The 15,705-nt window shown below is 52.3% G+C and overlaps 4 protein-coding genes across 4 annotated transcripts; 2 read left to right on the top strand and 2 right to left on the bottom strand.

The window, feature by feature from the left end:
• Window positions 1-2,112: 2,112 nt before the first annotated feature.
• Window positions 2,113-4,037, top strand: CTHT_0033340 (uncharacterized protein; the record flags this gene model as incomplete). The annotated part of the gene is made up of 6 exons (XM_006693709.1): window positions 2,113-2,966; window positions 3,016-3,106; window positions 3,162-3,251; window positions 3,304-3,395; window positions 3,450-3,707; window positions 3,905-4,037. 6 exons carry the CDS (start codon window positions 2,113-2,115, stop codon window positions 4,035-4,037), a joined length of 1,518 nt encoding a protein of 505 aa, XP_006693772.1.
• Window positions 4,038-4,585: 548 nt separating this feature from the next.
• CTHT_0033330 (uncharacterized protein) lies at window positions 4,586-5,707 on the bottom strand (the record flags this gene model as incomplete). Its single annotated transcript, XM_006693708.1, has 1 exon — window positions 4,586-5,707. One exon carries the CDS (start codon window positions 5,705-5,707, stop codon window positions 4,586-4,588), a length of 1,122 nt encoding a protein of 373 aa, XP_006693771.1.
• An 839-nt stretch (window positions 5,708-6,546) lies between these two features.
• CTHT_0033320 (26S proteasome regulatory subunit rpn1-like protein) lies at window positions 6,547-9,447 on the top strand (the record flags this gene model as incomplete). The annotated part of the gene is made up of 4 exons (XM_006693707.1): window positions 6,547-6,679; window positions 6,748-6,818; window positions 6,884-9,361; window positions 9,421-9,447. 4 exons carry the CDS (start codon window positions 6,547-6,549, stop codon window positions 9,445-9,447), a joined length of 2,709 nt encoding a protein of 902 aa, XP_006693770.1.
• Window positions 9,448-10,060: 613 nt separating this feature from the next.
• Window positions 10,061-14,776, bottom strand: CTHT_0033310 (5-amino-6-(5-phosphoribosylamino)uracil reductase-like protein; the record flags this gene model as incomplete). The annotated part of the gene is made up of 8 exons (XM_006693706.1): window positions 10,061-11,743; window positions 11,807-12,150; window positions 12,204-12,291; window positions 12,385-12,422; window positions 12,496-12,593; window positions 12,667-12,702; window positions 12,991-13,220; window positions 13,925-14,776. 8 exons carry the CDS (start codon window positions 14,774-14,776, stop codon window positions 10,061-10,063), a joined length of 3,369 nt encoding a protein of 1,122 aa, XP_006693769.1.
• Between the last annotated feature and the right edge of the window lie 929 nt (window positions 14,777-15,705).

The following is a 15,705-nucleotide window of genomic DNA, read 5'->3' as shown; positions in this document are numbered from 1 at the left end:
ACTGTACAAATCAGACGTTGTCCTTCATTGACCATAAATTATATCAATATCGGCTCTTTGACATCATAGGTAAAACCTAAAGTCTTTTCGTATGATTATCAGCATACCTAAATTACTAGTTGATTGTGGAAATCCGTCTACCTGAAAGACTCTAGTCTTCGCCTGGGACTACACGTCAAACTCCAAACCATCCCCAATTTTCCAGTCATAGTGACAAGGGACAGACGACGGTGGCAGTTCTTGCTCGGGTTGTATCTCTTGACTGGTCCCTGCTCTGGAGCAAGCCCTACGCAAAGTCCCGTTAACGAAGAGGAGAGGAGAGACCTTCAGTGCAATTACCTACCTGAGTCGCTACAGGAACACTTCGAACGCGGGAGCGGGGTCTCGACTTGCTTCACGCCATTCATCCATCTTGTCTAGTCCTTTCCCAGAAGTAGAAGACCACCAGCCCAGACGCCGCCTGGTACCTGGCTAAGCACCCATCGGGGAAACAACTATTGGCCTTGCCAGCTATCGAACTGATTCCCCTGGAAGGAACGTGATCGCTTTATCGAGTCCATATCGATAGGAGTAGGTTTCGGCACTAGCATCAGCAAGAACAACCTCCCCAAAACTGGAAGGCAGAAGTTGGAACAAGATTCTTCTCAAGGGTTCTCTGAAAGGAAGGCACAACCCAGCCTGGACCTTCCACAACATTTCCGGTCTCTCTCTGTCAAGCAGACTGTTCAGTCACGTCAAACAATTCCTCCCTGCTAAGCTTTCCCACCAAATTCCTCCTTCCTGCTATTTTATAGAGTATCACTCCTACTTACTACTATCGGTTTCCGAATTGGAATTTTTTTGGTCAAGAAACTACCCGCAACCGCATTTTAGAGTACCGAATCAAGGAACGGTATCCAATCCATTGCTGTTCTGCGTGCTCTCGACCACTTGGTATGTATGATAGCACATCCTCGTCTACCTTCATTGGTTCTGCATCTTGTTGGTTCTTGTTTCGCATTTGCGGCTGTTCTGGCTTGCCTTTAAACATCAACTCAGAGCTTAAGTTCTCCGGAAGGTTTTGCAATTTCCACTTCACTGAAAACACACGTGCAAGGCAGTTGCAGTGTGATCAGGATCGATTTGAATCCTGAGCCTCTGTTGCTACCACTTACGTGAACGCGTCCCTTCCCTCAAAGACCGGAACTCCAGAGCAATCTTCACGTGTTGGCAGCAATTCAACGGGGCAATCGCGTTGGCGTTGCTCCAATTCTTCCTTCAAAACTTCAAAACCCTCTCTACTCTTTTCCTCTCCTCCTAACCATCAAACATTTTGGACTGCACTGGTCTCTGCTTCCGATCATTACAGCATCAACACCCTCATCTCAGAGTACCACAGTCTCTTCCATTCATCTTGCTCATAGCTCGATCCATCTTACTACACCAGCCACTCGCTTCATTCAACTCTTTGGTACTAACATCCTCCACGCATTGTGTGGCTCGGACCCTCGTAGTCGAAGCCGCTTCGAGATTCCGTCGCCCACTTAACGCGGTCAATTTTGGAGGTGAGATCCCCAGCAAGTCCTTGTTTATTCGAGACAACTCCCTAGCTACACTAGATACCAGCAAGTGTTGGATGTACCTGTGCAACTTTTTTGTCGTCCTGTTTGGTCGGTGCTCGCGGTTCTCGTGTTTTTACGTCGTTTGATCTTGCGCGCCTACAACTTGAGGTTTGGTGCTTTCGTTGCTTTGTGTTGTTCAACCAGCCCTCAAGAAGTCTCGTTCCGGACGTCAAATGCATTTTTTTCCAACGCTGACGATCTCCCTAATTGCTTGTACAATCTTATATTCAATTGGCTTTCTCTTGTTCCGCCGTTACGAGCCCTGCTATCCGTCGGTGTTTAGCATAGATGTCTTGTTCAGCTGCGCTCATACCCAAGATCTACAGTTCGCAGATACCATTCTATCATCTCGGCCACCGACCGGGACTTTGTACAAAGTCCGTATTGTTTCCCATTCAAGGTATTTTGACTACCTCCTCCCCCAAGGTATTCGATGGCTCGCAACGACGGGACGACTGACCTGCTTCTGAATCCGGAATAGGCTAGCATGTCTCAATATCGCCCTGCCGCAATGCCCACGGACACGAACAATCGCCAGGGTGTCTACCCGAGCTATCTGAGTTCGCAGCATGCGGGTGCTTCTCAGGGCGATGCTTCCGCTCATCACGGCCAGCAAGCCGCCCATCCGACGGATGCTATCGGTGCTGTTATGAATCAGTTCAGTACTCTTGCGCTCCCGGCGGCGCCCAACTTGGCTGCCGCATCCAACATGACGCAGATTCAAGCTCATCCGGCATACTGCGGAACCCAGGACCAACCGGTCGCCTATCAAGGCTATTCTGTCCCCCTCCAGATTGGAATTGCTCCGGAAGCTTACTCGTTTGGTGTTGCTGGGCAGTTCCCTGTCCAAGGTGGCTTCGCACCACTTCCTGTTCCCTATGCCGTGCCCTACACGCCTGGTCGTGTGACATCGTATGCGGATCGCAGCAGTGATGTTCCCGGACTGGAAAATCGTCGTGGATCATACTCTACTACCGAGTCGACCCCGGCTACTCCATTTTTTGGCAGTGCCTCAGAGCGTGGCAGCGCTTCTCGAGTGGCGGTTTTCCGTTCGAGCTACACGACTCCTTCGCCGGAGCAGATTGTCGCTCCCAAGCCACACCCTCAAATCGACGAGGAAATCATCGCCCTTGTCAAACAGGACCCGGCAATTCCTGAGGCTGTCCCTGCCGTTTTCACACCGCCCAGCCATCAGAAGACTTTGGAGCAGTGCTTGGAGAACCGCATCCAAGGGAACCGTAACGTTTACATTCGTGGCCTTCATCCCACAACTGACGATGAGCTTTTGCTCAAGTATGCCTCCAGGTTTGGAAAGGTTGAGCAAAGCAAGGCAATCATCGACACTTCCACTGGTGCATGCAAGGGGTAAGTTTATCTGCTTTCTGCCTTAGAAGATCTGACTAATGCCTCTGAGGTTTGGGTTTGCAAAATTCGCCGACGTCCGCGACTCCGAAAAGTGTATTCGTGGTTTCTATTACCTGGGCTATGAAGTTGGATTTGCTCGGGTACGTGTTGCTTGTCTTTTTGGCTTCGGACTTGGCTCACTAACAATATTCTCAGGAGAGCTTCAATGCCCGCCTCAAGGCTGAAGGCGACGAGACCTCTACGAACTTGTACCTGTCCAACCTGCCTAAGCGACTGAATGAAGCCGTGAGTTAGGCCCAGCGACTTGGCTGATTCGATAGCGGCTAACACTTTCAAGGAGCTGAATGCTATCTTTGCAGGATACCGTGTTGTCTCAAGCAAGATTCTTCGTGATAGCATGGGTAATAGCCGCGGTGTTGGATTCGCTCGGTCAGTCTAATCCTGTCCACTCGTGCTCATGTCTTGCAACTAACCTGCCTCTAGCTTCGAGACCCGCGAAGAGTGCGAGGACATCATCAAGAAGTTCCATGGGGCTGCAATCGGCGAGGAGGGCCTGCTGATGCAAGTCCGTTATGCCGATACTCCAGCCCAAAAAGAACTGAAGCGCATTACGGCAGAGCGTCGTCAGTTCCGTACTAACGAATATAACATCGGTGCATATGGCACTGCTGACGTCGGCATCCATCCCACGATTTACAACCCCCCTCACTGGAATCGCCGCACCGGCATGGCCACCAATACGTAAGTGCGCTGTCGCTCGAGTTTATTTGAGGCTCATATGCTGAGCTGCTTTTCAGCTTGTTTTCGCGTCCAGCAATCCGCTCGAATCTTACGAGCAGCGCCAGTGTTGGATCAGGGGTTTCCCAAAGCGCAACCACTACCAAGTAATACTAAGTGCTATCTTCTTTCCTTCCGACTGTCACTAATATCGATTGTAGGACCAGTGTGTCGATGTCGACCGCTTCAGATGATGGAGTCACTACCGACAACGCAACTACCACTGACTCTCCGACCAAGAAGGGTGCAGTGAGCACTCAGTCGTCGCCCACTGCCAAGAAGGAAAAGGCTTGAATGGCGAAAGGCATTTTCTGATAGACAGCAACAGCCTTGTTTGGTGTCATTGTACGGGTACCTCGAGTGACTTCCTTATTTTGAACGTTTGTGTGTTGATATTCGATACGTTGCTATCATCATTTCTTTGTTCGTTGCTCTCATCACAATGTCCTCGAGACCGGCACGAGTCGATGTTCATGACAAGGTGGTTGTCAGCTCATGAAATCAGCTCTCTACTATGTCGACCTGAGGAAACAGTAATATCTAGTGATGGACTATTCATTGGTAGTTTAGGGGAGTGATGACAGCTACTAAATTGTGTCCAACTTTTTTCAGTCTATGTCAGAGTCTCCTAGTTGTTTTCCAACCGAGCTTAGCAGTATCACTTGAATGGAAGAGATGCTCTACCAACCAAGCTTCAATGGATGAAGAGACGTCAAAATGAAGATATCTGGGACCGAGTGCTTTAGGGCATAGTCCGCATTTTCACTTTCCATGTTCTATTGCATGGTGAAGGGGGGAAAGCTGAAATCAATGGCAGTTCAGGTAAATGTAGCTGATGTAGATTAGGTTCCATCGTTGATTGTTAGCTTCTTCAAGTCTCCTTCGGTTCCTAACTGAACATGATCTCCAATTACTTGAAGCCTTCCATCATCCACATCAGTGTCCTCGTTACTAGCCTTTTCCTTATCAGAGTCTTCTTCATAGTCATCCGAGTCCTCCTCGTCATTCCTCGACTCCTGCTGTTCGCGAATGGCAGCTTCCAGATCCTTTGCCATTTTCTTAGTGAAACCAGACGCTTCTAAGGCAGCATCTAAGCGTTTGGCGCCATCCTTTCCGACAGTCTTCTTGGCATCCTTGTAGAAGGGACCTGGTGTCGTGCTAACAAAATGAAAACGACGCTCAAAGAAACGCTTAATGCACTGGACATCGCGGTCGAAGTACATCTCGGCATTGGGGTGGTCCATTGAGACCATCTGAGGGAAGTCGATAATGATGGGAGTGAGGGTAATTGAGGAAGGGTCTTCGGCATCTTTTTCTTCGCGGATCAGGATGTTGAATTCATTGAAATCACCGTGTATCAAGCCATGCTTGGCCAGACGTAGTATCAAGGCTATCAAGTCTGCGTAAAGACTTGCAGGATCCGGAACTGAAGAGACTTGGCGCATTGGAAGCGCGTCGACCAACGACATGACAATGGTGTGTCGCGACTGAGCGATCGGCTCAGGTACGGGAAATCCTTCTTCATACAATGCTTTCATAAAAGCGAACTCCTTGATGGCAGCCAGTCTAGACAGGTACATCCACGATCCTGTAGAACGGTTTCTTAGGTAATCGCGGTTGGCCTTTACGGTACGAAAGGAAATGCGGCCAAGACGATGGATTTTGAGGACCTTCTGCTTGCCCTTCTCGTCGGCCACAATCATGATATCACTCTCCTTTCCAACGCCGATGCGGCTACCAACGCTGTAGACATCTTTGCGAGCAGCATGCGTGTGGAGCGCCAGGTAATCCAGGCCACCGTAGGTGAGTCGGTAGCCGTCGTATTTGGCTTCCTTCATGCGAGCGATCAGCCCAGCCTTGGCCAAAGTGGCAATGGACTTATGAACACCACTTGAACCACCTCTGAGGCGCGCGATTTTCTCAATCAAAGGGGTCGGCACAATTTCATGGTTCTTGCTGCCCATCTCAACCTATAGGCGTCAAGGTTAATGTGAGTGATGTTGCCCCGCTATTAGTCTGGACATGGGGGGGGGAAACAAACAGCTGTCAGAACTCTCCAATCTTCCGCCGTTAAATGGCGCATCGCTCGGGTATCTAACTTCATTGTTGCCGGTGTATGTTTTGAGCACTGTTGATGCGATGGCCAAGAGGACGCAACTGTTGGATGTCAGGACAACTGGTCGGCTACCTGCCTGTAAGGCTGCACTCTCTTGTTGAAGTTCCTCAGCCTTTCCCCGCCAAAAATTGCTGGGCGATAAGTTTAGCTGATTACTATCGATAAGATAAGGACTAGGAGGAAGATGTCACAGGTGGGGGAAGGTAAAAACGCACGTGACAAAGCTCTGGTCCCTAGAGCAAGGCCGGAATTTATGCGTGCCGATCTCGTGTGGATTCAGCTGTCTGCTCTGCTAAATGCACTGTGTAGGAATCCAGTGGGCAAGGGTTATCCGGTGGGGTATTGGTCGCTGGTTGGGCGCCTCGCCTCCAGGCGGCAAGCAGCGTCGCGTAACCTCCAGCTGCCTGCCTTACTTGAGCACCTGCAGTAGATTTGCTAAGCTTTATCCATCTCCCAACGCCCAGAATCGATCATCGACCACATCACCGACACTGTCAGCTTGGCCCAACTCAGGAACTCTACACTGGGCCATTTCACCAAGACATCTTCCGGAGGCCCCTCATCAGTACTTGTAACCATTGTGAACGTTCTTCCCCTTTCCTACAACCAACCCACCTTCGTGGTCGCAACCTTGCGCAGCCGACCCAACCAACTTACCTTGTGTCATACCCGTCGCTAGACCACACCATGGCCCAAGATAGTGACCTGTCAAAGAGCCCCGATATGGGCAAAGGGAAGGCAGTCGACAGTGGTCGCAAGGCGGAGGCACAGAAGGACAAGCCTGTGGCCAACGGCAAGAAGGGAGATGAGAAGAGCGAGTGTTTGTGCCCCTCTCTTTCGCCGCCTGTTGCGGTTACTCCGACATTGCTCGCGCTGACCGCCAACTAGCCTCTGAAGAACTTAGCGAAGAGGACCAGCAGCTCAAGAGCGAGCTGGACATGCTCGTGGAGCGGTTAACTGTGTGTTTAATGCCCATGCTCGCCCCTCATCTTCAGTGACATTAATCTGACGTTTGCTGTTGTAGGAATCAGATGCCACGCTCTACAAGCCGGCCCTCGAGGCGATGAAAACTTTCATCAAGACATCGACCTCCTCGATGACAGCGGTTCCGAAGCCCCTAAAATTCTTACGGCCGCACTATGAGACTTTGACAAAGCTGTACGATCAATGGCCGGCGGGTGACGACAAAAACTCGCTGGCAGACGTGCTCTCTGTGATCGGCATGACATTTTCGGACGAGGAGCGCCAGGACACCTTGAAGTATCGCCTACTCCACCCGAAAGGCGACATTGCCGGTTGGGGCCACGAATATGTGCGGCATCTTGCCCTTGAGATTGGCGAGGTCTACCAGAAGCGGATCGCCGCTGATGAACCAACCCAGGATCTGGTCGACCTCGCATTGATCCTCGTTCCCCTGTTCCTCAAGGCCAACCAGGAGGCGGATGCTGTCGATCTCATGAGCGAACTGGAAATTATTGAAGAGCTCCCTCGGTTTATTGACGAGAACACGTACCGGAGGGCATGCCTGTACATGGTGTCCATGGTCAACTTGCTTACCTACCCCGAGAATGAGCAGTTCCTGCGGGTCGCGCATAGCATTTACAAGACCTACAAGCAGTATACGCAGGCTATGGTTCTTGCCATCAGGCTTAACGACATCGACCTTATCTGGTCCGACTTTCAAGAGGCCCCTGACCCCGCGCTCAAGAAGCAACTTGCCTTCCTCATCGCTCGCCAGAGGATATGTCTCGAAATCCCAAGGGAGACCCCAGAGGATGAGGAGATTTTTGAGTGCCTTGGGAACGTGAAGCTGTCGGAGTATTTCAAAACGCTAGGCAAGGAGCTTAACATCCTGGAACCCAAGACCACCGAAGACATTTACAAGAGCCACTTGGAGAACAGCCGTGTTGCGGGCATGACCAACTTTGACTCTGCTCGGAACAACCTTGCGGCTGCTTTTGTCAACGCCTTCGTGAACGCTGGATTTGGTAACGATAAGATGATGCTCGTCAACCAGGACAAGGAGAGCTGGGTGTGGAAAACCAAGGAGGAAGGCATGATGTCAACTGTGGCATCCCTTGGTACCCTCTTGTTGTGGGATATTGAGAATGGCCTCGACCAGGTTGATAAGTACACATACCTTGAAGAGGAGCAGATTCAAGCGGGAGCTTATCTCGCCATTGGTATCATGAACTCTGGTGTTAGGCTGGATTCTGACCCAGCCATGGCTCTTCTTGCCGATAATGACAAGCTCAACCACAAGAACCCGCTCATTCGGGTTGCCGCTATCATGGGCCTGGGTTTGGCCTATGCCGGATCTAACAAGGATGAGCTTCTTCCATTCTTGTTGCCCATCATTATCGATACATCCCAGGAGATGCGGGTCTCTGCCATGGCGGCTCTTGCTTGCGGTATCATATTCGTCGGCTCCTCGCACCCGGAGGTTAGCGAGGCCATCATTACTACCCTGCTGGATGATGATCGCAAGAGCCAGCTGACTGACAAGTGGACTCGATTCTTGGCGCTTGGTCTGGGCCTGCTCTTCTTTGGCCGTCAGGAGGAAGTTGAGGTCATCCTCGAGACTTTGAAAGCGGTGGAGCATCCCATGGCCAAGCCAACGTCAGTTCTTGCCTCGATCTGCGCCTGGGCCGGCACCGGCGCCGTTCTTAAGATTCAGGAGCTCCTGCATCTTTGCAATGAGCATATGGAAGAGTCAGATGAGAAGAAGGGCGATGAGTTGCTTCAGGCTTATGCCGTGCTCGGCATCGGTCTGGTCGCCATGGGCGAAGACATTGGCCAGGACATGGTTCTCCGCCATTTCGGTCACCTCATGCATTACGGCGAGGCCAATATTCGGCGAGCTGTGCCGCTAGCAATGGGTCTTGTTAGCCCTAGCAACCCTCAAATGAAGGTATACGACACGCTGTCGCGGTACAGCCATGATAACGACAACGATGTCGCTCTGAATGCCATCTTCGCCATGGGTCTTCTGGGCGCTGGCACTAATAATGCCAGATTGGCACAGCTGCTGCGTCAACTTGCCAGTTACTACGCTCGTGACCAGGAGTCGCTCTTCATGGTCCGCATCGCTCAAGGCCTCCTACACATGGGCAAAGGCACCATGTCCATTAGCCCCTTCCACACCGACCGCCAAATTCTGTCACGTGTCTCTGCCGCTGGCCTGCTGACTGTACTCATCGCCATGATCGATGCCAAGCAGTTTATCACGTCCAAGTCGCATTGGCTGCTCTACTTCCTCATTACAGCCATGCACCCGCGGTTCCTCATTACCCTCGACGAGAACCTCAAGCCGGTTACTGTCAATGTGCGTGTTGGCCAAGCTGTCGATGTCGTCGGCCAGGCAGGTCGGCCCAAGACTATTACTGGCTGGCAGACACAGAGCACCCCGGTACTGCTTGCGTATGGCGAGCGTGCTGAGCTCGAGGATGATGAGTACATCAGCTTGAGCAACACCCTTGAAGGCCTGGTTATTCTCCGCAAGGTATGTTTAAATGTTTGGAGAGCATATGGTCTTATAACATACTAACCTTGTTTTTACAGAATCCGGAATGGGATGGTGGTAGATAGATGGCTTTTGGGTGAAGTGGAATGACAACCATAGAGGCCAAGGCAAGATGATATAATTCTTGTACAGTACACCAAAAGGGGGCTTGTTTCGGTTTAAAACAGAGAGCCCTTTTCCCCGGGTAGCCCATAGTATGGCTTCTGGTTTCTAAATGGTAGTTAACACCAGTAGCTGTGCATTGTTGTCTTGATTTGCTGGATCTTTGTTGCTTTGATTATGTGAGTGTGAGAATAACGCGGAGCAATATGTGACCAAAACGGATCACCTGCGATGTAGGATCAGGGCAGTATTACGACAGGTAAGTACATTTGCTCAAATCTTTGGTATCCGTTGAGCCACGATACAGGAACCCAGAGAGAGCAAATCATGAGAACGCTCTCTCCTTTCTGCGCCAATTGCAGGATTAACTAACTACACATGACCTTCATTAACTTCCTTTACCTACCCCCTCCCCCCCCTTCTTCTCCCCTCTTCTATCTGCATGCTGAACCCAACAGACACTATACCGGATGTGAGCGAGCCAATAGGGCGAACCTTTGACCGATCACACAACCAGACCAGCAAGCAAAACCCCAGGACACACCCGATCTCAACCTCTCTCTTCTCTTCCTCTCATCATGACTTCTTCAACCCAAACAAATGCCTCTTCTTCTTCTCCTTCTTCGCCTTATCCGACCCACTTGTCCCCGGCCGCTGTTCTACCGACGGCCACTCGCTGCCACTGCCACCATTTCCGCCACCGCCGCTAATAGACAAATTTCCCATAGCCTTTGTGGGCGGCTGTACATGCTGTTGCTGCGGAGCTGGCTGATGCTGGCTCGTCATACCCATCTGTCGCGCCCCTCCAGGGGTAGCAGCTTGTCCCGGAGGCGGAGCAACAGGCTTAGGCGGCGCCGGCCGCTCAAACAAATACGCGGGCGCTTTAGGCGGGGGGCGGTCCAGCGGAAGATCGAGCCGGGGCCGGTCCGCGGTCAGCAAGCGCAGATCGGACAGGAACTTAGCCGGGCTAACCATGTGGGAGGTGACGAGAAAGACGTCACGGTTATGCTTTTCGGAAACTTCATAGCATGCACGGGCCTCGGAGTACGTCGCGCCGCCCGCGACAAACACGACGATGCGCTGGCGGTTCTCAACTTGGCGGCGGTTGGCGGATGCCCAGCGTGGCGCAGCTGAGCGGAGGGAGCCATGGGTGTGGAAGGATTCTTCAGAGGGATTCTGAGGCGGTTTGGTGTAGGGGAAGAGGTTGGGGTCGAGGGTGCCGGCCACAAGACGCTCCAACATGGTCTTAACGGCGGGTTCGTAGCGGGAGAGGATGTATTCTTCTTCGATGTTGACATTTTTGTCTTTGCTGCGGTCGAAGAGTGGAGGAGGAGGGGTACGGGACTCCTTGAGCTGCTTAAGTGGGCGAGCGCCGAGGAGCTCGAGATTTTCGATAGTCTTTTGATCCAGGCTCTCGGGGGTTCGCTGTAAGCCTGCATGCCAGAGGAGACGGCTTAGATCCTGTGGAATGATGCCGTCGCGGAAGAGCACATAGATGGCGATCAAGCGCAAGCGATCTGCCGGAGCAACGTCAGGGTCGTCCAGCAAGCGGACGACCTGGTCCAAGATGTTGGTATTCTTCGGCTTCTTGTATTCTTCATCGAGGCCGGTGGCCAGGGTTTGCTCTGCAGATGCCAAGTCGGCAAGCTTGTACTTTTGAAAGATGTTCATGGCTTCTTGGGCCATGGTGAGATGAAGCGAGTATGCTTGCTTCATCTCCTGGAACTGTGGTAAACGGGCCAACATGCCTTTGATATCGTTCAAGGTGGCACTGTCGGGGTCCTTGCCAGCAAAGTTGGGGTTCTCCTTGAGAAAGTTTTGGAAGTCACTCATCAACTTGTCAATGGTATCTTTCATGTGGCGATGCCGGTTGCTGACCCAGACGGGATCCTTTTCGGCCAGTTCGGCATCCTTTTCCTCAGCATCAGGCGTGCCCTCACCAACGGTAAGATGGAAGGTCACTTTCCCATCAGGGTGCTCTTTGATTGGTAGCAAGTCGTGAACCATGGCCTGGTACGTAAACTCGTGTAAGAAAGGGGCCATAAGGTCCATCGACCTGTCGGTAATGAGCAAGACGGACGGGGGCCGGGAGGATGGAGGAGGGAAGTTGCGATTCCATTGTTGGTAGCCATCAAGTTCTTGTTGGACAAAGCGTGCCAGATGCATGCAGAGCACGCTGGCCTCGTGCTTTATATGGTCTGGTGGTCGGTAGTAACGGATCTTGGGCATCTCTTGCAAGGTCACGCAGACGGAGACGATCTGACAACCTCCCGTTAGAACCCATGGTACTTTATGGCAAAGAACGGATTGGGGAAAGCGTACCTTAGAGGCCAGTGTTCGAAGGTGGCGTGCCACAAGGTCGTTACACGCCGGATTGTACAAGACGAGGAAACTGTGGGGGTCCCGGAAGGTCACAAGGTGCGACTCATGGGGGAAGAAGTCGACAAGCAGCAGGTCAGGGGGGCCGGCCATCTGAACACGGAAAGGATCCAGACGGCGCTGAAGAGGGTCCGGTAAGGGGCCGGTCCAGATGATGTAAGCACGCCTATACCGGCGGAACTGGAAATCGGAGCAGAGACAGTCGACGATATGAGGCTGTGGAGAGAGTATGTAAATAGCATCCATCTCCGGGTTGGGCTCTCTCCGAGCCTCTATGCGCTCGATGTCTGGCAGGTGGTCAGGACTGAGGCGCTTATGTGCTGTGCAAAAGGGGACATACTGGCGATGTTGCGGTTGAGCAGCTCATCGTCGTTGACGGAGCAGTCGAGGATCCTCCTCGTAGTCTCGTCGAGAATAAGGAGTTTCCACTGAAAACCATTGCGTAGATCAGCACATCGGTGCCCATAGCCTCATGCTGTGTTGTGTTGGGATCGCGCTGCGAAGAGAGCGGCGAGACTCACGTCATTTTGGGTGGCCTGCCGGATGGCCTCGGCGATGGCTGTGTTTGCGAGTTAGCAAGAACGCTGTCATCCATGGCGACAGGTAACTGGAGCGCTGAATGCAAGACACACCTTTGCCATGCTCCCTGATGATCGAGAGACCGTCCATGGTGATAGTGATGGTGATGATGGTAATGGCGGTACGACAGGCTTGAAGCCCGGCTCCAAGCCTGTGTGTGTCAAGACAAGCCGCAGCACCGCAGTAGCGGATAGCGGTGGCAACACGCAATAGGTATTGCTTACTGCTCGTCCCGATCGTCTCGTTTGATCTTGTCCACGCTGGTCTCGATATGAATACAGTTTGGGAGTCGTTGGGTCTAGACGTCTGGGTCTGGCTTGTGTCCCGTGGAAGAGTCGGGGTCTCGGGGCGATTCCCGTCGATCGTTCCAGGAACCCAAAGCTCCAATTAGGTCCTGGTGTCGCCCAAACCACCAGGAAGTTCTCTTGCTTGTATTCTTAGCCCAAAGACTATGAGAGCTCTCAGCAAAAAAAAAAAAAAGGAAGCCCTCAGGGCCATAAGCAACAAGCAACAAGCGAATTGTTGAAACACGGGGATGGCAGCTTCACCGATGACTGGTCGCCCTGGTGCTCTGCTGTGACGCGGCGGCGCTGGACCCAGCAGTCGGATGGTGGGGACGGGGCCACATGCTGGGAATGGGTCGTAGCAAGTGGGGTTGCGCATCCATGACCACCAAGCGCCAACCCGTAAGCGGCGGCTCGCAAAATGCCTGGCTGCTGCGGCGTCGAGCTTCTGCCTGTCCGGCTAGGAACCCCTCGGCCAGCACGCAAACACAACCCTAACCCTTTTCAGGACAACTTGACATTCGCGAGCTGCTTTTCTTTCCTTTCCTTCCCAGGGGTACTGATTTAGATCATCCGCCTGCTACAAAAGACGACTTCTGGTGAGTCAATGACATGTGTTTTCAACTTTAGGAGCAAAATTTAAGCTTTCTTCATTAGGATTCATACGTTACACTGAATGTAGATGACAGAGTGTCCCAGATACCCTGGCCACACCAAATCATCGACTCACTCTTGCAGGCTAGACATACACACTTGCTTGTTGCCGGGTTATGGTTGGTGACGTGGTGTTTCCAATGCCTGGATCTTGATTATCTTGTCCCCCCCCCGGGGGCTCCCAAAAACACATACACCTTCCAACCTACCTATCTATGGTACCCATCTAGGTCTGTAGCAAGCCGTAAATGCCAAGACAAAAAGTCTAGGCAGCAGATATTCTTCCGCACATCTTTTTTAAAAAAAAAAGAAAAAAGCAGAGCCGAGAGTGTCTCCAGAACTCCTGAGCTTAGGCCGGGAAGTCTGGTTCATATATGGTGTCCCTGGTATATCTTTTGGGAATGATAAGGAAGAGACCGGATGCCTATCTCAGAGACATCTAAGGTCAGCGTGGTGCTTTCCATCTCCCTTACTATCTCAAAAATCTCCCACATAATACTACATCCTCCCCCATGGGACACCACTTCACATCTGTCAATCTCACCGGCATTGCCAGCATGCCATCAGGGTGGACTGCCCTTGGCGGAGACACCATTATGCCCCCTTGGCCCAGCCATGTAGGCGCGATCGTCACAATTACCGAGTGAACAAAGCGGTTGTCTGGCGGAACGAGTAACGACCTGATAACCTCCCCTCCGCCCTCGATCATAACGCTTCGGATGCCCTCTTTCTCCAACACAGCCAACACGTCTTCCCATGCAAACCTCCCATCTTTCCCCTTCGTCTCAAGCTCAATGACTTGCCCGCCAAGCTGCTCCAGGAACTTCCGCCGTTCTTCAACCACCCGACGCCCGCCATTTTGCGCCTGAGCTGAGTCAACAAACACCCACGGTGCCTTACCCTTGCCCTCTCGCGCGACCCGAATCGCCTTACTCCCTTCATGAACCGCCCAGCGAGCACGTGGATCAAGAATGATCGGCCGAGGCTGTCTCTCCAGCGGCAGCCAGCCCTCTCCCTTGGCCTCATTCCCATCGCTCACATCACTCAGACCATTTAAGCAGTCTCTCCTGAGACGAGAATTCAACCCCGGGTCATCCGCCACAGCTGTCCCTGCGCCGACTAGAATGGCGTCGTGGTGAGCGCGCAGAAAATGTGTCATAGCCTTGGATTGCGGACCGGAGAGTATGGTGCGAACGCCAGGCGCAGCGGCGATGCAGGCATCGAGGGAGTGGGCGTAGGTTAACGTGACGTGAACATTGGGTTTACTGTGGGAAGAGGTTGAGGGCAATGGTGAAGGAAGGGTTGACGGAGGGAGATAGGGGGTTATGAGGGCTGCATCTGAAGCGGAAAATGAGAGGGTTTCCCGGGGGCGTTTCTGGGGTTGTTGTGAGGTCATTGCTGCTCCTGGGAGGTTGATTGAAGGCCCCGAAAAAGTTTCTATTTCTGACGTTGTGGTGTGGTGATGCGAGTGGGCATCGAACAAAGGGCCGAGTTCCCTGCCAAGACGGTAACTTACAAGCATGTCGTCATCATTCGTACTTACGAGCCGTTCGCTGTATTGTGCAACGTGCCGCTTACCGATCATGCCTGTTGGACGCACACTCATCTCATAGGTACTTGTAACATGGGATTGCGGCTTGTAAGCCAAGATGCATCAAACGCGATCTCTTCATGCATGCAAGCACTTGGATGGCTTACAGGCTTTGGTCTCGACAGCAATAGGCGCTTCCTCAAAGACTATGATATAAGGCTCTGATCGCTGGGCCGAATGCTGGTTCATATCTCAACACATCTGCAACCGACGATGCGAACACAAGGCCTGCACCCTAGGAATAGTGGAGAGATCGACAGGTATCGCCAGTCATTTCGCCGACCAGGCTGTTCACGTTGTGGAGGCCGCCGACAGCCGTCTGAGAACGGGACACCACGGCTACGTGTTAATGCGCCGATACTGACACCCTTTCTGGTAGTATCCTATCCTAGCTATCTACCCCAGGTTGGGTACATCGAGGATGCCGTGTTCCCTACACATGGGGATTTAGAGCGCACGACAAATGTCATCAATTTCGCGAATAGGTAGGAACGCGGACTGTGTCGAGAGAGGGTACCCATGTGGAGTCTTAGAAAAGGACCCCAGATGGCGACGTTATCTTCCGAGCCAACCAGTCAGACCAGGATTTAGTAACAGTTACGTCCAGAGGGATGAGGCTGTAATTTAGATGTGGGCAAACAGATATGTACACAATCCGTACTACCAACTGCAGACTTAGACTCCCAGCAGTGAGTCGGCGACGCAGCCTGCAGTGGTGCTGCTACGAGAGTGTG

This window comes from Thermochaetoides thermophila, assembly GCF_000221225.1.
Source record: "Thermochaetoides thermophila DSM 1495 unplaced genomic scaffold scf7180000011816, whole genome shotgun sequence".
NCBI classification, from domain to species: Eukaryota; Fungi; Ascomycota; class Sordariomycetes; order Sordariales; family Chaetomiaceae; genus Thermochaetoides; species Thermochaetoides thermophila.
The sequence above is the reverse complement of the archived record's forward strand: the minus strand, read 5'-3'. Positions and strand labels throughout refer to the sequence as shown.